We start from the raw sequence: 22,701 nt of genomic DNA, 5'->3' as shown, positions 1-22,701 counted from the left end.
AAACCATGTCCACTGAAGAATGCTCACTCTAACTACCACTTTTCTGTGGTACACCTCACTATGTGCCACCCATGCTACCTTTTCAAAATATTCAATTTTATGTGCCACACATGAATACAGTCTTCTGAAAAGGGTAGACATCACCTAACACAGCCCTTAACTCCTACTGCCTTGCAAGCCCTTCCACATGGCTTAGTATATGTCCTACAAACTCTCCATACTGTTCCATGCAGATTTTATATGTATCTCAGGGTGTCAATTAGGGCTCTCATGGCTACCCCTTTTGGCTAATCATCCAAACCACCTGTGCAGTTGTGGAAACTAGAGACTAGAAGTCTAATTCCAGGTCACATCCAGCCCTGGGCAGAGGCCGAAACTGTATATTCCAACTTTTCTTTCTCAGGGTGGCCTCCCAGCAGCTACAGGAAGGAGGGAGAAGACAGAAGTTTATGGGAAGGGGAGAGCACAGGGCAGGGGCCTAGTACACATCGGAACACCTTGGAATCCGATCTGTTGAAAAGGAGCCAAAGGCTTACTTGCCCCTTTCAATTCCCGAATCTTGCCCCCCCCTGGATGGCCCCACCCTGGGTTTCTCTTATTGTTCCCAGATTTCTCCTATATTTAGCCTCCAATCAGGTGGGCTTCCTGGAATGTTCAGCACTTTAAGGCAGTGGTTTGGTGGCCCTGAGCTTGCAGGCTTCAATTTACAAACAAAAAGCTTTGCACCTGCTCTGTGCAAGGGAAAGTCCCTTGGGGAACTTGGGAGGGGCCAGAGACGCAGCTTCCACAGGCAGGCAACCTAGTATCTAGTCCTCAGCTGCCGACAACCTGGGGTGCACAGACCACACCAAAGAAAGCTTCTCCAGAGGCCAGGAGCACCCTTAACTAGGCTCTCAAGCTCACCTACCTGTGGTTACGTGCTCTGTTGGGCCTCTGTTGGCTTCCTGGGCTTGTGTCAGGAAGTGTGGAGCAGCTCTCTAATTGTAAAGCTCTTTGTTGGGGTCTCAAAGAACCTTGCCTGGCTGGGCAGCAGAAGGGAAGCAGAAACTCATTGCTGGTTTCAGTGCTCATGAGCTCTCAAGAGCTTGCCTTTGATTGGAGCTGGTGTGGACCGAACAAAGGATGCTGACCGTGGCCCCAGGACTCTGAAGCCATCTGACTGGTGAGCAAAGGCGGGGGGGGGTGGTGGTGCTGAAACTTTGCTGTGTCCATGGGCTAGTGGCTTCTCTGGAGGCCAGGGATGGAAGTCATGAAGAACAGTCCTGCAAACATTCACGCTGTGATGAGCAAGGACCCTGCTCTGTGTGGCTTCCTCAGCAGGGCAGAGGCAACTGGCTCCATGGGGAAATTGTGTCCCCTATCAAAGCAGCAGAGTGAAATATCTGGTCCTCTAAAAGAGTGGTGGCAGATGTTACACTAGACTTTCCCCCAGATACCTAAACTTTGTTCTCTAATAGGAATGTGTTGAAGAAGATGACAGAGAGCTTGGCTAGGCGTGGTTTTTGCAGGATAGTTGGGGGCTTATAGACCTTCCTGCAACACTGTCCTCCTCTACCTTCCTGGCCTACAGAACTTCTGGGCCTTAAAGCCTTAGAGCACGGGGAGTGTGCAGCTTGGAGCTCAGTGGTTATCTGTGTAAGAGATGCCATAGTAGGGGGAGGGGTCACATGGTGCTTGTCCCAGCAACACTGCTGGGATTTCAGTCTTTACTTTGGCTCTTGGAGAGTCACTCAGGCTTGCCCAGTAAATCCTTAGAGTCAATCACCTACCCCAGGCTCCTCAGACTTGGGAGCAAGACTCTCTGCCAGTTAGACCTATGCATCTTTGGAGAAGTCCTTGGACCTTCTGCTTGTAGGAAGGTTTTGGAGTCAAGCCAGAGGCCTAGGGCAAGAACAGACTCTCGAAGCTACAGCCGACTCAGTATCTTGTTTTGACCTTCTACCTGAGTCCAGAGAAGGACGTATAGGTCCTATTCATGTCAGACTGAAGCCATAAGAGTTGGCTAGTGTTAGAGTGGTTCTATTTCTAGACTTCCTATCAGTGGCCAGGACCACAGACTCCTTTGTCTCCACATTTGGATCCTTCCAACTTTCTTTAACTCTACTTGTTAGTGTCTGCCAACTTCAGGAAGAGGGAAACTGAGAGCTTTGATGGCACATATTTGTATGCTTCAAATTGAAGTCCAACTCTGGTAGATCAAAAGCAAGTACATCTTAGGTCATGGTTAGGAGATATTAAGTTTATCATATAGATGTGGGGGAAAGTAGGCATGAGACAAGATGTGGAGTTAGGAAAGTACAGAGCAAGTTTAGGGAGTTCATTCAGTCATTTATTTACCCAGTCATGAGTTCATCCACTTGTTTACTATATATCAGGCTTCTATTGTATTGATTGTAATGGAAGCAGGCCTAAAGGAAATAGGCCAAATGGAACAGAACTGCCTCTGACTTTAAAAAGCTTCTTTTCAGGGTGTTTTTCTGAACATGGCTTTCGAAGTGGGAGTGAGAGTTGGGCCCAGATGTGTATCTACTGCCGCACCTGGCAGTGGGGAAGGTAGCGAAAAAGAAAAGCTGGGATCTGAATATGGAGAAACATGGAGCCAAAATCTATGCCATGGATGCAGATAAAACCTCAGGTAGCAGTAGTCAGGATGGAAGGGGAAGAGGATATAGATTTCAGCAGTAGATCAAGGACAATTTGGGAATTAGTGGGAGGTATCAAAGATAGTGCCTAAGTTTTGGGACTGGGGACATGTAAGAAAAGATGAGATTTTCTTGGCTGGGACACAGGAGAGATAAGAAAGGAACATGGGCTCAGAAATACAGGGTCATGCCAGGCTGGGCTCTATGGAGGCCAGGGCCCACTGTGTGTCCCCAGGAAACAGACAGCCTGGGGATGTGAGAGCAGGAGGCTTTTCAGAATAAATTCCAATTGCTGGGGCCTAGCCTGTCCTGAGTGGCCTTTTAGAAAGGCCTCCCCTCTGGGCATAGACTGTGCACTGCTGATGCTAGATATGTCACTCCACTGTCATCTTTTACTATAAAAACATGAAGTATGTTTTGTGAAAAGCAGACCAGACACTGTTTCTGAAGAATCCACACTAGAAGTTCCAACTGTTTGTTAAAGGAGTGAGTAACTACATTTGGCCGCAACAACACTTGGGCAAATCCTCTGTGTTGTGCTAAGGGTTTTGTTCATCATACACAGAGTCAGGTGGTGTCAGTCTGAAGCCTGGCCTCAGGAACAGCTAATGAAACTGAAGGAGGGCTCGGCATCAAGGGCTTTCACTGCTCTGCCACCCCAGCTTTTCCAGCTATCGTCACTGTTGAACCCCAAACAACTGTCCCTACTGGGTCCTGGAAACTTCATCTCACCCCTCAAAAGTCAACTTCAAGAGCCTGTCGCCCTTTGTACAGTTCTGGCCCTAGTTCTATCCTTGCTACTAATAAGCGACTCCCTGACTCTCTGTACTTTCCAAGTTAGCCCTGTGGCTGAGTGTGCTTTTGGAGCCACATTGTCTAGCTGTGCAGTGGGCCTCATAACTTCAGGCTAGCCTAAGTCAATGGCTTAGCAGAAGGCAAAAATGCACAGGTAGTGTGATCTTGACTCTGAATCATGAGATTCCAGCTGCCTGATAGGAAGTCCATTGCTTCTATTTGCTCCCCTGTATTGCTGTGTGCCTGCCAGCTTGCCTTGATGCCCCATTGCTTACAGTGTGAATTATGTGGCACTCAGTACCACCACTTGCTCACCACTCAGAAATTTTCAACTATAGTTACTGGAGTTGGGGGCCAATTTCTAACTGAGCTTAGAGTTCACCTCTTTATGTAAGAGATCACAAACGTCAGCCGGGCGTGGTGGCACACACCTTTAATCCCAGCACTCAGGAGGCAGAGGCAGGTGGATCGCTGTGAGTTTGAGTCCAGCCTGTTCTACAAAGCAAGTCCAGGACAGCCAAGGCTATACAGAGAAACCCTGTCTCAAAAAACAAAACAAAAAACAAAAACAAAAACAAAAAACAAAACAAACAAAAACAAAAAAACAAAAAAGAAAAAGAGATCACAAACACCATGGAAAATCTTTGGCTAGACCCAGTATTAACTTGAACTAGAAGTCAGGGTGAGCTGGATTGTGAGACATTCTGGAAGATTTTGTCACCTAAAGAGTCTTATGACATCCTCCAGAAGACGCATCGTGACTACTTTCCCTTATCCCATGGTTCATAATCAACATCTCTATTCTCCAAAGGCTGTCTTTTAAGAGGCCGCAGAACCTCGTAAAGTTCTAGTCTTTATACCTCACTCCCTCTGTTCTTCCTTATCTTCATGCTACCTTTCTTTACGTCCCTTCTCCTTTCAGCAGTGTGCATGACGATTTCCCAGGAGGCAGCTCAAGCACTGGGTAGGGCTCTTTGCCTCCAGGTAGTACATGAAGGGTACTGTTTTCCTTTTCTTCTTTTCTTCTCTTTTCTCTTTTCCTCCCTTCCTTTATTTATTTATTTTTTTTTTTGAGGCAGGGTTTCTCTGCATAGCCTTGGCTATCTTGCACTTGCTTTGTACACCAGGCTGGCCTCAAACTCACAGATCTGCCTGTCTCTGCCTTCAGAGTGCCAGTATTAGAGGAGTGCAGCGCCACACCCAGCCAAAGGGTTCTTTCAATAAGCTAGTATGGTTTGGATGCAACCTTCACTATTAGACCTGGAAAACTTGTTTAAAAAATTTTAGATATAGAGGAAGAGATTGGGTATTCTCTTTATGGAGAAGGTTGCATGCCAAACCATCTTGAAGGGTGAAAGTTAAAAGCCTTGAAGCCCTAGCTACTCGAAAATGTCTGCCTATCAAAGCTCTGAGGTGTACGACCAAATTCAGTGTGACTTGGGACAAGATGAACTATAGCTTTCCACAGGCAAGAAGAGAGACATTGTTGATTGAAAGTTGGAAGGAAAGCCTAAGGTTTAGGGGAGACATTTGTGTTGTCCTCACTGAACGCGACGCTAACATTATGCTTGCCATTCACAAATTATCTTAAAACATTTCCCATTATGTGGGGTGAAAGTGGGAGGGAGGGAGGAATGGGAGGATGCACGGGATGGGGTAGCAATTGGGATGTACTATTGGATGTAATATGAATGATTTTATTTTTCAATAAAATATTTTAAACAAAGAAGGAGGCCACCCCTTCATCTCACAGCAAAAAAAAAAAAAAAAAAAAATTCCATTATCAGTGAATTTGGACATTTAATTATTCTTTGCTTATGTGTAGTTTTCTTCATGGTGTGTATGCATGGGGGGTTGCAGGGCATGCATGTGTGAGCATGCACATACATGAACACTTTAACTGCCATTGAGCTAATATCTGTAGATTTATCTTTCATCAAGTTTGGAAAAAACTTGGCCGCTATTTTTCAATTTATCTCTTTAACTCCTTTTGCCCTGGGAACTTTATGGACTCCACATCAGGCCACTGAACTTGTCCCATAGCTTAATGATACTTTGCTCTTTTCTTGGATTTTTATAGCATTAGCATTACATTATATTATTATGATTATATAAAGATTTGATATAATCAAATATATAATATGATTATATTATAAAGAATCTAGAAACAGTTTAAGGAGTGTGTGTAAGGGGGACTAGACAGGTGGCTTAGCAGCTACGCGCGCTTACAGCTCTTGCAGAGGGTTGGGGTTCAGTACCAACACCTTGCATTGTGCTTTGCAACCATCTGTAATTTTAGTTTCTGGGGTTGCAACACTTTTTTCTTTTTTGACCTCTGTGGTTACCAGGCATGCACGTGGAAAACATATATACATGAGGCAAAACACCCATATACATAAAATAAAATAATTTATGTTAAAAACAGTTAAAGAATATGGGAGAATCTGCCTGGTTTATATGCAAATGCACTGCTAGACCCTTCCTGTAAAGAATTTCTGACCCTCAGTGGGGCCCTGGATCCAATCACGCATGAGTACTGAAATAACACTGTGGTGTTTTTTAATTTCATAAATTGTGTTATAAATCTCTAGGAGTCTGACTTGAGTACTTTTTAAAAAACACATATTCTATACAAAAATGTAATTTTTTTCACTACAGAAAATACAGTTGCAGTAATTTTTAATGTGTAATCTGTTAATTCTACTAGGCTTATTTTAATGAATAGCTTGTTTACTTCTTTTTTATGGGGAAATTATTGTCATATCTTGTCATTTTAAGTGGATACAGTACACTATGAATTTTATCACACACATACACACACACACACACACACACACACACACACACACACACACAATCCTTCTCTCACATATTACATCCCAACCACAGTTTTCCCTTCCACTTCCCCTCTCACCCAAATCCTCTCTGTTTTCTCTTCAGCAAAGAGCAGGTCTCCAAGATATAGCCAGCCAAACAGGAAAAAATAAGATACAGTAAGACAACTCAAATGCCTCCACAGAAATTTGGACAGATCAAAAAAATCAATGAAATGATTCCTAATGGTATTCTACTATGCCCCACAGATTGGTGCCTCGTTCAGTTGTCATCAGAAAAGCTTCCTCTGGCAGCAGATGGAAACAGATGCAGAGACCCGTAGCCAGGCATCATGTGGAAAGAGAGTCTAAATTGGGTTGGGGTATCCCCACTGAAGAGAGGGAGGAAAGACCATAGGAGTCACAGGGGATGGGGGACACCAGGAGAACATGGCCCACCAAATCACCTGAGCAGGGCTCACATGGGCTCACTGAGACTGAAGCAGCAAGCACAAGGCCTGCATGAATAAGCACCAGGTCCTCCGTGTAACTGTTGTGGATGTTTGTGGTACTCCTAACAGTAGGGGCAGGTATGTCTTTCATTCTTTTGGTTATTTTTATAACTTTTTCTGTGTTTTCCTCACAGATGGCATTGTAGTTACTAGGAAAGAGTGTAATGCATTTGGGTTTTACTTTTAAGAGTTTTCAATAGGATCACAACATTGTTCAGTGTAGGAACTACTCATTCCTCATTGCTGATCCAGGCCCTTCTCGGTATTCTAACCAAGACCACACAAACACTTGGGTTTTCAAGTCTGACAGGTGCCCATCGCTGCCCATCTGAAGACTGAGACCTGTACTATTGGATTTAGGAGCCAATGTGTGTGTGTACTAAGCTGAATATGTGACAGGGTCCACCTTCAGGTTCCAAGGGCTTGCTTTTCTCTCTGTGTCTCTCTATCTATGTCTATCTGTGTTTCTCTGTCTGTCTCACTCTGTAAGTCTGTCTGTGTCTCTCTCTGGCTTTCTGAGGTCCACTCCTCTCCCAACATTCTGCTCTGTAAACTCTTGCTCCTGTGATCTCTCTGGAGTCTCTGATCTCTCTTCAATCCAGGGAATCAATTAAGCCCCACTTTCATTTTTCCATCTGTTATGGCCTGAAAAGATCACAGGGAAAAAGAAGGTTGACTCACGTTATTCGTTTCCTTCCTCCTAAAAGTCACTGCTATTTGTTGCCTAATGTTTAAACTCTTGCAAAATGTCATGTCATATCTTTTCTAAGTATGATTATTGCTATTCTGGAGTGCATATTCAGTCTCTGTTACTCCATCTTACCCAAGATAAATATTACACATTTTTAAAGTAACCTATCTAAAAAAAAAAGTCATAAGGTGAGCTAGAGAGGGGGATATATATATATCCCAGAAAAGGTGGAGTAAAGGGACAATTAATCAACTATCTACCCAAAGCTCATTCATTGATTATCTACAATGCCAAGTACTAAGAAAAGTTGGTAATTTGGATTGATTTAATTATGATGGAGATAGTGAGCTGCAATACTTAGAATGTGGATTCTGTGTGCTTTGAATATGTAGTGGGACAAATGTGAACAGAATGAAGAAAACTCAAAGGGTTTGGATCCAACTTAGTAGAAGAATGACTTTGCCTTCTCTGACGTGCAGATTAATATGAGAAGATAGTGTTTGGAGGGGAAGATCCAGAGCTCAATTCTGGACCTATTAATCCTGAGGTGCCTATTCTACATCAAAATGTTTATGTCAGGGAGGCAAACTCAAGTTCAGAGAAGAGGTTCAGCTGGTATTAGAGGCTTTCAAGCTGCTGGAATTCAGATGAATTAAAAGCCACCACACTGGGGAGGAAATGGTAGAGATAAAAATACATGCTCCAGTGAAGGACTCAGCTCACAACAACTAAAGCTTTTGTGTTGGTAAGAACAAGGGAAACAAAGGGTAGGGAAGGAAGAGAAGAGTAAGGCAAGAAGAACTTTTTATTTCAAGGAGAGAGGGATTAATTGCTGACATGTTAGCCAGAGTTCAGGCAATTCCTTATGCCAGGCTGGGTATCTATATACTCCCGAGTACTCAGCTAGTGAGAGCTAGTGGATGAGAAGAAGCCCAGAAGGACCTCATAATTGAACCTGGGCTTTTTTGAAAATGGCATTAACATGTCTTCCTCTAGGTTTGAAAGGTACTTTTCTTGGGGATCTCACTCTTCACCTAAGATCCCTGTCCACCATTTGTCTCTGTGGCAACTAAGTAGCCTGTTGTCTTTCTTGCCAAGCTTGGTTTTCCCTTAAAGTCCTTTGAATTTTATTATTCATTCCTACTGCAAATCCTGTCTCCTGCAAAGTTTGCACTCAAGACAGCCTAGCACCTCTCAAGACAACCTCATCTCACTTCGCTTATAATACTGGAGTTTTGCAGAAGTAAACCCTTTCAACTGTTTCTCACTATATGCCTACTTCCACTAAATTAGCTCTTACTTTTTTTGGTAGCCCTTGGTGATGCACTTGTTAAATTTAATCTCATTTTTCTGGCACCTGACCCCACGTAACATATCCACCATGTTCATGGACTCTATCTAGTTCTAGTGGAATTGGTCTCAAGCACAAAAATCAATTTTTTACTGAATCCCTTCTCAAAACTGCTAAATGCGCTTTTTTAAATCCTTGATGTTAAAAAAAAAAAAAGAACAACGGCAACACAAAAATAAAAATTAACAATAGCTACACAAAGAGAACCTTTCTAAATCCTACAGCCTCTTTCCATTCTCACTGTGTTTTTGTCCTTTCTCAGCCAAGATTGCAGACTTTGTTGCAGTTGTGTCTCTTGTCCCTCACCTCCTACTCCTCACCTCCTGAAACATAATTTCTTGATTCTGCTCTTATTGTTCTCCCACAAAGGATATGCTCTCCCCAGCTTCTCTTCCACCTCTCATCTCAAAGGACAGAAGCAAGGACTGTCAAGTCCATTGGGCATTGGCCTTGAGGCATCAATGAGAGTCTTCCCTGAGAACTCTCTTCTCACGCTTTTTCAAGCTTTCCACTTGACCTCATCCTTTTCTTCCTTTTTGGTCAGCTACTTGTACTATTTGCACTGCTGCTGCTCTTGCGAACCCTGCCTTCACTCTCCACCTTGTCCATTCATGATATGAGGATAGATTTGTCCCCATGAAAGGTTAACTCTCTTGTCAGCTAAACTTTGACTGTGTCCAGGCCAGACCCCAGGGAATGCTGACCTGAAAGAGCCTTTTGCAACAGTCTTTGGGAGCCATGGTGAAGGCTGTAGCATTGACAGAGGGAAATTGGAGACAGATGCTTGCTATTTTGAGGGACAAGGGATTAACTCTTGAGAGATGCTGGATGTGATCAAGGAAGCAAATAATTATGGTGAAATCCAGGTTCTGACTTGAGTGACTTGGCAGAAAGAAAGTCCTGTTAGGAGACTGGGAAACTGACAAAGTGGCTAATTTATAGGCGAATGTGTCAAATGTGGTTTTGATTGTGTGGGTTTTGAGGGTTAGAGGTGCCTCAAAGGAACTGGTTAGCCAGCAACTGGAGATATGGGTATGGAAGCTGATTAGAGATCTGTTGGCAGCAGATGCCTTGGGAATAGATGAGGTTTTTTGTTTGTTTGTGTTGTTTTGTTCTGTTTTGTTTTTTGGCAGAGTGCACCATTCAGAACTACTTCACTAACTGGGTGAGCTAAGGCAATGGTTAGGTGCCTGTCCTTGTTCTCCTAAGTGGACAGTTCTGATGAAAAAGCATGTGTGATTGGATGCTGTCATGAGGGAGGCAGAAAATAGGAGGCACTGTTCCTGTTAGAGAAGTTGTAAGGGTCACAGGGGAGGAATCTTCTTTTAATTCAGAAGCACAGAGAGGGGGCACATGTGTTTCATTCTCTCCTGATCTGAAAGCTTACACTTCAACACGACCTGTCCTGAAATCAGTCAGTGTGCGTGGCTCTGGATTTGTTTGCATTGCCTGGAACTTTTTTTATCTCCATGGTCGGCTGCCTCTAGGGTCCAAAGTACTTGTGGATGCTGGTTCTTTTCCCTCAGGTGTCCTCATTAGCATGCTGATGCCATAGTCCCACAGAGAGCACCAGGAGAGCATCTCTGAGGCTGCTTGACGTGACTGCTTGTCACCATGGTGACAGCTTCAGATGATGGAAGAAGTGAAAGAAGCTGCAAAGAGGTCAGCATTGAGGGGTTCAGGCATGACCTAGAGTGCATCCTTGTAGGTGGATGTCCTCATAAGATCTTGTAATAACAGGAAGCTCTTCCGGGCAAAATGGAGGTTGTGTTTAGTCAGGCTAGGCTAGCACAAAGGTTGTCCCATTCTTCCTGATTTCCAAATGGAGCCTTGACTCTGTGATGACAGTTTTGGGATCCTAAATGTAGGCTCTTCTGCTATGAAGGATATTCTACCTCCTCCAGTGCTGAGACATCCAACTATGAAGGAAAGCCTTCCCTGCCCACTCCCAGCTGGCATCACAAGAGTCTTGACTACTCAACTCTCTAGAGTCTGAAAATTTGCAGCAGTGATGTGGAGTCAGAGTCAGTGGTGGCTGGGACTCCAGCAGTAGAAGCCATGAGAAATCTGGGGGGCCTGATGACCATCTCTATCCACATCTGAAGGGGCACATTGGTCAGCTTCAGAACAGAAAATCTCCTGTGAGGATCTCTGACTCCATTCTTCCTACTGTGTTGGGAGATTCTGTAGTACGCAACTTTCTAACTTCTGGCTTGCTCTTGGTTCAGCTTATATTTCTCAGGCTATTTTGTGGATATGCTTTCTATTCTGAGGATACGTCAATTCTTCCATGTTTGAACAAACCTCATAACCCTCTCTAAATAATGACTGCTATAGCAATATGGAGCCATGGAGCTCAGCATGCTTCAGCGTCAGGCTCTAAGAGCTAAGAAAATAATTATACTCCCTCATTCTGGTGGGTTATTTAAAACCTAAAGAGTGTTAAACTATACAATGTAGGTTTCTTTCTTGTACCTTAGTGTTTTTTGTTTTTTGTTTTTTGACACCAGAGGTCAGTGGATCTGATTCTAGTCTCACTCTGTTCACCTCTAGCTCCCCTGGTCTCTCTGGATGCTAGAGTCCACCAGTTATTCCTTTGTCAGGTGAGAGGCCTGGATGTACATGGAGGATGACCGAAAAATCCAATGGTGTGAAGAGCTCTCCAGCCAATAACCACAACCACCATCCTCCACCCTCTATCAAGGCCAATGGCAAAGATGACCACAGGACAGGGAGCAGGTGAGTGCACTGTGGTTGGGTGACTTTTGTTTCCCTTCTCTTCTTTCCTCCTTCCCCTTCCTACTCAACCCTTTCTTTCTTTCTTTCTTTCTTTCTTTCTTTCTTTCTTTCTTTCTTTCTTTCTTTCTTTCTTTCTTTCTTTCTTTCCTGTGCCAGACTTAGCATGGAAACTCAGGGTTTTGTATATACCAACAAGGCACTCTACCCCTGAGCTGCACTCTCAGCTCAGAGTGGGTGATTTCATCAATAGCCCACAGTCTATACTACCCATTTGGTGCTGTAGGACATCTTCGAAAGGGACTATGAGATATTTAGGCATGTCCTAAGAGGAAAGACAACTCATACTGAGAGAACTTGTGTGCACTCTGTTCCTTTGTCTGCAGACCACAGTCTATGGCAGCTGATGATGACACTTCCTCAGAACTGCAAAGGCTGGCGGAGATGGACACCCCACAGAGGGGGAGGGGTGGCTTTCGAAGGTGAGTCCTCCATTTCAACTGACCTGCTGCTACCTCTTCTGTTCTTGGGACCTGTCAAGTGGCTACTGTGTCCCTCCTCTCAGCTGCACTCGGCTTTTTTAATAAGACTCTACATCAATGGTTCTTAATCCGTCAGTCCCAACCCCTTTGGAGGGTCAAATGACCCTTTCACAGGAGTTGCCTAAGACCATCAGGAAACACAGATCTTTACATTATCATTCATAACAGTAGCAAAATTCCAGTTATGAAGTAGCAAAGAAAATGCTTTTATGGCTGAGGGTCACCACAGCACGAGGAACTGTATTAAAGGATCGCAGCTTTGGGGAGGCTGAGAACCACTGCTCTAGAGGCTCTTTTGAGGCAAGCTGAGAGTAGGCAGGCAGGAGAAGCTTCTCTCCATATTTGGCTGCCTTGGCCCTGGGAAGAGAGAATGCTTTACAGCAGAAGGGCCTATACATAGGGTCTCAAAGTAGTAGGCCTCCTGGGGAAGTCAGGAAGCCTGGGCTAGGCTGTACACTAGCCTGGCCTGATGCTTTACCATCTCTCTCTTGCTTTGAAGAGCTCCTGTTTGTGCTTCACAGTGGACTGAAAAGTCACATTACACAGGAAATCTTTGGAGGGCCACCCTCCCCCACAGGATACACTTCAGATCATGCCCGAGCCCTACTACCTGCCCACAATGCTGGCCTCTTTCCAGATCTTAGCATACAGGAAATCATGGCCTGGTCTATTTCCAGCTTTCCCTCTTCTCTGGTCTCCTTCAACAGGCAGTGAGAACTCTTGGACAGGTCTTGTCTAAACAGCACAGGTTGTTTCTTTGGCACATGCTCTTTATTTTTCCCCTCTAGGATTGCTCGCCTGGTGGGGGTCATCAGAGACTGGGCCAACAAGAATTTCCGCGAGGAGGAACCAAGGCCTGATTCATTTCTAGAGCGTTTCCGTGGGCCTGAGCTCCAGACTGTGACAACACATCAGGGGGATGGCAAAGGCGACAAGGACGGCGAGGGAAAAGGCACCAAGTACATCCATAGAGTCTTTGGGGGAGGGTTCCAAAGGCTCCCACACCTGCCATGGGAAACCTCAGTGGAGAGCCTAACCATTATCAGGGGCTGTCCAGGGCTGTGCCCAGCTTCATGATAGTAGATAGAGAACTGGGCAGAGATGACCTCCTATGTTTCTCTTTGCTCTGAACATTTTTCTTGTCCTCACCCATGACCTCTACAGCAGCAGTAATCTTCTTCCCATAGGAAACTGGAATATATTTTTTTCACCATAGCTCTTTTCTTGTCACACATTCTCTTGCTGCACATGAGGTGAATTTGGGTAGAAGAGAGGCTCAAGCAAGGGCATTCTACCTCAGCCCTAGCTCCAGGAGTCGGTACCTGATGAGCAAGCAAGGAGGTGCTGTCACAAAGTAATACTAAAGCCGTGTCCATTCTAGCTCCACCATGGCCAATAAAGCAGGATTTTGAAGGGGCTTATGTGGGAGCCTGGAGTCATGAGACCCAGGTGAGTGAGCAGAAGATGGGAGAAGGAAAGGGGAGGTTAAAAAAATATAATTGGAAGGTTTGACGTCTGAAGAATAAGTAGATGACAGTAGATGTCTGGCCAACATTCCCCATCTCTGGTCAGTGGAAGGAAAGGGCTCTTGCCAAGTTAGGAAGGAACATCTGGGAAAGTGATTTGGGGGCTGAAGGCCAGAGACTGGAAAAGGAGAATGGAGAGGAAGCACATACAGATCACTAGCCTGGAATTTCTCTCCTTTTCCAAAGGGACTGTGGGAACAGAACAGGCTTAAAGCTCTTTGACCATCCTGAGGTACACACTCCTCAGACCCCAGAAAGCCTCTCTGTGCCAAGAGCTCTGTCCTTGATACAGCTGGGCAAGGCCTTTTCAGAGGTCAAGGGCGGGAAGGAAACTTTCAATGGTCAGGATGGCCTGGTGGTAGGCTGTGGGTCATTGTGAAAGGGACCCTTAAGACAACCCGCACATCTTCGTAATCGTTGATGGTTTGGAGAATGTGGGGTTCTGAAACCTAGACTCCTAGTACCCTAGTGACCTCTACTTTCCTCCTCAGGAAGAAGTTTGAACTGTTTGTTTTGGATCCAGCTGGAGACTGGTATTACCGCTGGTTGTTTGTCATTGCCATGCCTGTTCTTTACAACTGGTGCCTGTTGGTAGCCAGGTGAGCATGGAGGGGCCTGAATGGGAGTTATCACAGCAACATAGCCCACAGGAACTGGGGTTAAGATCACAGCAATCCCAACTCTGGGCAAAGAGTATGCACTACTCCTGTGCCTTTTCTGAAGTCTCTGATTGCTAAACTCTCTTTTATCTATTCTGTTACCCCAGTGCTTCCCAATATTCGATATGCCATCAAGTTTTCATGTTGGTCCTTTTCATGGTCCTTTCCTGTAACCTTCAGCTACTTTTTCATGCATGTCAGTTCAGACCTTGGTAAGGCCATCCTCCTTCCATGTCTCTCTGGAAAAGCTACAGTAGTCTTTTCTGCTTCTATGCTTAGAGGTACATTTGACCCTGCCAGTACATCTGCCACACTTTCAACTAATAGTCTATGTAGAATCCAGGTTCTGGTCATACTACTCTCTCTTCCGAAACATTTAATGGGTCCCCATTGTTCACCAGAGAAAGCTCGGAGGTTGGTCTTCAAGGTCCATTGAACTTCATCTCTCTTTTCCTGACAGCAGTCCACCTAGCACGGTACCCTATGTCAGTCATCCACTCAGGAAGGATTACCTGCGTACTAATTGGGTATTGTGCTCTGCGCTTGGTGTACAGTGGAAAGCAGGACAAACATAATCACTTCCTTTTCAGTGTTCACAGCTACATTGAATGTGAACATGCAACAAAAGTAATGGGCAAGATAGTCCCAGGGACTAGAGAAATAACCATTACAACGGGCCTGCCAGAGACCTTAGCTGAGAACGTGGTAGGAGGTAGTGATATGCTCAAATATGTGTTGTCAGAGAGGGCATTCTGGGAAGAAGGAAGAACAGGAGCAAGGCTCCTATCTCCTGATGACCCAGTTTGGCTGAAGTTTGTGTTCCAGTTTGTGTGACAGTTTGGTTCTAAATATGAGCATTCTGCCCTTGGACTAGTACATAATCAAATCTCTCCCTTCCTCTGTCTCCTCCCTAGACCCTTCCCTAGGTTCTACCCACTCACTGCCCAATCCTGCCGAGTCTTCTCTAAGGCTCCTTTCTCTAGTCTCACCACCTCTAGCTTAAACTCCACTACTATCTATATTCTCATCCTGCCAGCGTTTGATGAGGTGTTCAGTAGGAATCTGTTGAAATATACAGAACAGTCATGAATAAGATGTAGTCTGTTTCTGGATCTTACAGTCTAGGGGACGAGGATGACGAGCAGTGGTCAGTAGTGATGCACATGCTGTGATGTCTATGTAGTAATAAGTGTTGAGGTAGAATTTACCAGTCATTGTCACCAAGCTGACTGTGACTCACCCTTGTCCCTGCTGGCCATAGAAACCTCTCCCTGCCAAAGTGAGTACACAGCTTGGGGCCAGTAGGGGATCTTACCAAGCTCTGTTAATGAAGCCAGCCCTGTCCTCCTACAGAGCCTGCTTCAGCGATCTACAGAGAAACTATTTTGTGGTATGGTTGGTGCTGGACTACTTCTCAGACGCTATCTACATTGCAGACCTCTTCATTCGACTGCGCACGGGTGAGTGAGCACATGGCTTGCACAAGCAGCAGTTGAACTCCTAAGTTCAAAGAACTGAATCCAAAATGTGAAAAAAAGAACCAACTGGACATGGTACCCATCTCCTAGGTGGACCTCTGCTAGAGTCCTCTTTAAATCTTATGGCCTCACATACTTATGGAGGTAAAATATGGCAGTGGTTTCTTATGGTTGTTCTGGCCAGCCTTGCTATGTAGGCTGTGGGAAGGAAGGCTAAGTGAGCATTGCTATGTAGGCTGTGGGAAGGAAGGCTAAGTGAGCAGTTTGTTATTTTTTTGAGAATTATCTTATAGGGAGAGATAAGACTGAAGATAGCAGTGACGTGTTGCCTTGTATTTCTACCAGGCTTCCTAGAACAGGGGCTGCTGGTCAAAGACCCCAAGAAATTGCGAGACAACTATATCCACACTTTGCAGTTCAAACTGGATGTGGCCTCCATCATCCCCACTGACCTCATCTATTTTGCTGTGGGTATCCACAACCCTGAGGTGCGCTTTAACCGACTCTTACACTTTGCCCGTATGTTTGAGTTCTTTGACCGCACTGAGACACGCACCAGCTACCCCAACATCTTCCGAATCAGCAACCTAGTCCTCTACATCTTGGTCATCATCCATTGGAATGCTTGCATTTACTATGCCATCTCCAAATCCATTGGCTTTGGGGTTGACACTTGGGTTTACCCCAACATTACTGACCCTGAGTATGGCTACCTGGCTAGGGAGTACATTTACTGCCTTTACTGGTCCACACTGACCCTCACCACCATTGGAGAGACACCACCCCCTGTAAAGGATGAGGAGTACTTATTTGTCATCTTTGACTTCCTGATTGGTGTCCTCATCTTTGCTACTATCGTGGGAAATGTAGGCTCCATGATCTCCAACATGAATGCCACACGAGCAGAGTTCCAGGCCAAGATTGATGCTGTCAAACACTACATGCAGTTCCGAAAGGTCAGCAAAGAGATGGAAGCCAAGGTCATCAAATGGTTTGACTACTTATGGACTAATAAGAAGACCGTAGATGAACGAGAAGTCCTCAAGAACTTGCCAGCAAAGCTGAGGGCTGAGATAGCCATTAATGTCCACTTGTCCACTCTGAAGAAAGTCCGCATATTCCAGGACTGTGAGGCTGGTCTGCTGGTGGAACTGGTACTGAAGCTTCGTCCTCAGGTCTTTAGTCCTGGAGATTATATTTGCCGTAAGGGGGACATTGGCAAGGAAATGTACATCATCAAGGAGGGCAAGTTGGCAGTGGTAGCTGATGATGGTGTGACTCAGTATGCCTTGCTCTCAGCTGGGAGCTGCTTTGGAGAGATTAGCATCCTTAACATTAAGGGTAGCAAAATGGGCAATCGGCGCACTGCCAATATCCGTAGTCTGGGCTACTCAGATCTCTTCTGCTTGTCCAAGGATGATCTTATGGAGGCAGTGACTGAGTATCCTGATGCCAAGAAGGTTCTAGAGGAACGGGGTCGGGAGATCCTGATGAAGGAAGGCTTGCTGGATGAGAATGAAGTAGCAGCCAGCATGGAGGTAGATGTTCAGGAGAAGCTGGAGCAGCTGGAGACAAACATGGAGACCTTGTACACTCGCTTTGCCCGCCTGCTGGCTGAGTACACTGGGGCCCAACAGAAGCTCAAGCAGCGTATCACAGTGCTGGAGACCAAGATGAAACAGCACCATGAGGATGATTACCTATCAGATGGGGTAAACACCCCTGAGCCCGCTGCCGGGGAGTAGTCATATGTACCTATCCAGCCTTGCTTTAAGCCCAGGCGTTAGAAGTGCTGTATAGAACTCCAAACTTACATACATTGGCCTCATGTCCCTCTATACTCTCTCCAAAGCCTTGCAGAGGCGTAAGGTTTTGGCTACATCTTGGAGTCCCCCTCTGAGTCTAGCTGACAGCCAAGCTTGTGGACAGTGCAGATCATGTGGGCTGAATTCCCAAGAGTTGGACTGCCTAAGTCTGAAAAGGAATCAGGGAGGAGCTGAATTGTCCTTGGTCAGGTTTTCTTGGGACCAGAAATCTAGACAGTGTTCTCTAAAGAACAGTGTGTGCCATGATGCCTGACGCCTCCTTTTGGCTTTTTTATGTCTAAGCACTCCCTCCTGCCTTCTGCCCCCAACGCCTTTCTAACATGTGCTCTGAACAGCCCATTTCCACTCACATGTATGCATTTAAAAGCTGGCCGTGGACGCTGGGCTCTGTTTCCTGTCTCCCAAGGCATGTATGGGCTGTGAAGGGAGTGGCAGGGTAGGTTTGAGTGTGCTTGCTCCTGGCAGCTTTGGCCACCACCCCTTTATGCACACAAGTACTGAAGAGTTTGTGAAGGCTACTGCTGGATGAGAAACTGTGAATTACAGGCACTTAGAAGTTAATAAATGTCTTTCAGCTCCTGTGGTTATTGCTTAACTCTGTTTTCTTTCCTCATACTTCTCTTCCCCTCACCCAAGAGTTTCCCTCCTGGCATATATTTGGGTACCTGAGCCAAATACATGGTCTTTTAGGACCCATACCTGGAACCAGATCCTTGTAGAAGATCCTTTTGCTTACACCCACTCCACCATTAGGCTGTCTTACTTCTAGGTTTCCATAATTCTCAGAGCACCCCCCCCCCATTTTCTGGACCTTATATTGTGTGGCCAGTTTTGACAGATTTGGTTCCCTTTCCAGGCTGTGGACTCTTGGAAGGTAAGGTCAAGGCAGTCTCCCTCACTGTTTTGGCTGCAGTCTTGGTCACATGTCTTTCACAGAGGAGGCATTCTGTGTTTCTTTATATAGAGAGTAAGGGAATGCATAAATGAATGAATATAGGAAAGAAGGACTACAAGTGACTGAAAGTCCTATGCATCTACGTACACATAGCCACATCCTTAGGGAAATACTGACTCTGGAGGGAAAAGATATGACGTGGATATTGCCAGATGATCACAAAGTAGCGCTGGCTCTTAGATACCCTCTACATAGAGATCCAAGTTCCGAGATCAGGCATGCTATTAACTTCCTCCCTTCCTCTCTCCCTCCCTCCGTCCTTCCCTCCCTCCCTTCCTCCTTCCATCCATCCTTCCCTCCCTCTCTCCCTCCCTCATTCACTCATCCACTCACCATAGGAAAAATAGATGTAAAATTTGCCTTCTTAACCATTGTGTAAAATCAACCATCAAAGCATTCTCCTATTGAGAAACTCAGTATCCATTAAAAAACTCCCTTTTCCACCCCACCTAGCTCATGACAGTATGCATTCAATTGTCTATAAATGTGACTGCTGTAGGAACCTCTCATGAATAAGATTCTGTAGTATTTGTTCTGTGTCAGTTTAATTCACACTTCACACAGAATCATTAAAATGCAGCCATGTTGCATCACAGATCATATTTCCCTTCTTTTTCAAAGGCCAAATGATATCACAGTGTGTGGGATATTACAGTTTACTTATTCACCCAATAACTGATGAGTATTCAGTTTCTGGCTATGACTTAACTATTGAAATACAGCTATAAACATGGGTATGCAAATATTTCTAGGATCCTGTTTTTATTCTTTTTGTTTGTTTGTTTCTTTTGTGCTTTTTTGGAGACATACATTTTTAAAGAGGAATTGTTGGGTTCTGCTTTTTTAATTTTTTAAGAACTGTCCCATTGTTTTGTTCAATTTTCTAATTTTCCATATCCTCACCAACATTTCTTTTTAGGTTTTGGGTATGAGCGCTCCTTTTGGGTGTGAGACAGTTCTTTATTTTTGTTTCAACTTGCCTTTCTCTCAGGAGTTATAAATATGCACAGTATTTTCACATGTTTGATGGCCATTTGGATATCATCTTTGGAAAAATATCTTTTCAAAAATTTTGGCCACTTTTGAGTCATCAACTTGTAAGTGCTATTTATAATTATAGATATTAAATCTTTTCTATATTTGCAGAAATGTTTCCTGTCCCTTAAGTTGCCTTTTCACTCACTTGACTGTGTCTTTCAATTTATGATTTCAAAATTTTTTTAAAACTGTGCTTCTTTTAAATTTAATGTTGTTTCTTGTCTTATTCTCTGCATTACAGTAAGAAGCCTTAGCTAAAGAAAGCTGTACCTGGAGGGGTCTGTAACAGCACAAGACCCAGGTCCTGGGCCTAGGGGGTAGCGATAGGGTTAGCACTGGTGATGGGCTACCACTCTGTGTGTACTTGGCTTCTATATTTTGGTATTATGCTGGAAAACAGACTGTAAGCCCTTCAGCTTAAGAGAGGTTCAGACAGATGGGTGCAGTGGTGCATGCCTCTAGTTCTAGCACTCAGGGAGGCAGAGGAAGGCTGATCTCTATGGGTTCGAGGCCAGCGTGGTCTACAAAGCAAGTCCAGGACAGCCTAAGCTACTCCTGGTGCTGTAGCCCTTGGCAGCTGCTTGTGACTATGCTTGTTGCTAAGACTGCACTGAGTTCACTTTTTTCAAGTGCTGGAGCCTGCCCAAGACATTACCCTTGCAAGCTTTGAAAAGCACTGGTGCCAGAAACAGGTGGATGACTTTATTGAAAATGCTTGTCTTCCTATCAGCAAGAAAGTGATAGTTTCTCCATGGAGTCTGGTTCACTGTCAATCAAGCCTTGCAGCTCCGTGCTGTGATATAGCAGGGCCCCTTTTGGTTTACTCGGTTGAAGACACAGACTTTAGAGCTCGGCTCTCCTTTCTCCAAACATCTTTGTATTTAATCTTCCACAACTTTCTGCTGTGTACCAAATGCCTATGTTCTCATAATCTTGAGTGAGGAGTGTGTGTGTGTGTGTGTGTGTGTGTGTGTGTGTGTGTGTGTGTGTGTGTATTGTGTTTGTGCATCTGTTTGGACATGGCACCGACATCCGGTGAGCCTTTGGACGTCAGCATTCTCAGACAGTGTCTATTTCTGACCAAGCACTATCCACCCCCTCTCCTCTGTTCTTTCAGCAAGATCCTGACTCTCTGCTGCCTGTTACTGACTGCCGCCCCCGCCTCTCTCCTGTAACTGGCTGTAGTGTAAGAACTGAAGCACATTTTCCATTATGTGCTGTGTTTATTCAGTACAACCTGATGTTCTCTGCTTTTAATTTACAAATGTTTAAATTAGAGTGGTTTTATTTTGCTCTGAAAATATCCACAAAGATAATTTGCCCCATTTGCATATGGCCATCAAATTTCTTCACTATTGGTGACCTTCTGTAGAAAACAGAGGCCCCCACTGCCTCCCACTGCTCCTCTTTCTGTCTGACCCTTGTTGTCCCCGGCCTCTCTTACAGACTGCCATTCTCATCCTGGCCCAGCTTGCGCTCCAGCCTCAGCAGCATTAATCTACGTGTTCCTTAGCCTGAAGTTGAAAGACAGATCACTTGTCACATCCTTCCTTGGAGGGAGGCCAAGATAGAAGGTTCTCTCCCCAACTGTTTAGTCCAGAAACAAGGAAGTCCTCAGGGCACAGACAAGGAACCCAACCACCAGAGGGCGCAATGACATAAAGAAAATGGGGTGGATTGTTCTTTGTTACACTTCTACTACAACACAGACAGACACACAGACACGGACACACACAGATGCACACAGACATAGACAGACAGACAGACAGACAGACAGACAGACAGACAGACACACACACAGATGCACACAGACATAGACAGACAGACAGACAGACAGACAGACACACACACACACACACACACACACACACACACACACACACACAGCCCTGCTTCAACAGTCAGGTGGCACCTTCAGGGCTTCACATGACTGCTAGATAAGTGTCTTTCCAGGACCTCCCCAACTTCTCCTCTTGTTGTTGCCTAGGCTAACCCTGGGTCTCTTTTGGACAGTTTCATTCACATCTAAAGAGATGTTCTGGCTTTTGACCTCATCCTTCTCAGTCTATTATCCACAAAAAAATCATATCCTGTCACTTGACTTAAAATCCTCCAGTAGGTTTCCTTTATTCTTACAATAGACTCAAACCCATGCCTCCAGTTCCATCAGCTTAAAAGATATGGCCCTGCCAGGGTCTCCAACCTTGCTGACTCGTTTTTGCAACCTCCCTCTCTCCCCCAGGCTTCCAGTCTCCTTTTGATTCCTCGTGCATACCAGACATCCTTCTGCCTCCATAGCCTCACCCTTGCTCTCTTTTTGGATCTTATCAAGATGGGCTCTTTTGCTTTTAGAACACTATAGGATCCCTTGGAGATTAACCAGGAAAAGAAAGCCTATTCCCCCCTGTTGCTCTGTCTCACTACCCTGTTTGACTTTCCTTTTGAGTACTTAGTACCCTTCATAAAATCACTACAAGGAAGGCATTGTGTTGGCTTCCCATTGCACCTCCAGCATCCAGAGCAGCCGCTGAAGTGTTAGTGCACTCTATCTGGTGTGCTACTAGCGTCTTCAGGTACTGGAGTCCTCTGTTCTCTTGACTGAATTAGACCCTACATCCTCAGCCTTGCTTCTCTGCCTGTTCTTAGTCCCGGGTCTTCATTCACACACACTACCTACCCCAGAACTCTTCTACAACAAACTCCTATTTCTTGCCTCCAATGTTTCCCTGAACCATTTTCTCATTCTTTAAAGTCAGCTCTTAAAGTCATTGTCTCTCTGAACCTTCCTTTTATCTCTTAAAAGCAGATGTATATTCCTCTCACGAGTGGTCATGGGTATTGGTAACTTTCTGTTCCTTCTTTAAGGAGCCATATCTTGGAAATTCCTACTGTCTGCTTGTAGCATACATTATTGTATAGTGTCTGTGTGTTGTTTACTTAGTCTCTGGAGGGTGCTGCTGATGGCAGAGTTCTTCAACCAGGACAAGGAGCTAGGATAAGCAAGGTTGGTTTGCCATCTGGTCCCAGCAGGAGGAATGGTGTGCCATGCTGGCTATGGGTTCACTTGCAGGTCATTTTTCCTCTGAAAGACACTTAGCTGTCAAATACTAAGTGATTTTGCTTCTCTCTGAGTTGGA

At 45.0% G+C, this 22,701-nt stretch overlaps 1 protein-coding gene across 4 annotated transcripts; it reads left to right on the top strand.

Annotated features, from left to right (window-relative positions):
• The first annotated feature begins 722 nt into the window (after nucleotides 1-722).
• On the top strand, nucleotides 723-18,150 carry CNGA2 (cyclic nucleotide gated channel subunit alpha 2). 4 transcript variants are annotated; one of them, XM_084789118.1, is made up of 8 exons: nucleotides 723-1,162; nucleotides 10,331-10,466; nucleotides 11,408-11,543; nucleotides 11,927-12,022; nucleotides 12,871-13,041; nucleotides 14,100-14,207; nucleotides 15,621-15,727; nucleotides 16,091-18,150. In XM_084789118.1, exons 3-8 carry the CDS (start codon nucleotides 11,434-11,436, stop codon nucleotides 17,488-17,490), a joined length of 1,992 nt encoding a protein of 663 aa, XP_084645244.1. In that variant the 5' UTR covers nucleotides 723-1,162; nucleotides 10,331-10,466; nucleotides 11,408-11,433; the 3' UTR covers nucleotides 17,491-18,150. The 4 variants fall into 4 exon arrangements, with proteins under 4 accessions (XP_084645244.1, XP_084645242.1, XP_084645243.1 ...); XM_084789116.1 differs by having other exon boundaries at nucleotides 11,358-11,543; XM_084789117.1 differs by lacking the exon at nucleotides 10,331-10,466.
• The last annotated feature ends 4,551 nt before the right edge of the window (nucleotides 18,151-22,701 follow it).

This window comes from Acomys minous (assembly GCF_964271855.1).
Source record: "Acomys minous genome assembly, chromosome: 7".
Lineage (NCBI taxonomy): Eukaryota > Metazoa > Chordata > Mammalia > Rodentia > Muridae > Acomys > Acomys minous.
Note: the sequence above shows the minus strand (reverse complement) of the source record. Positions and strands in the feature narration are given on the sequence as shown.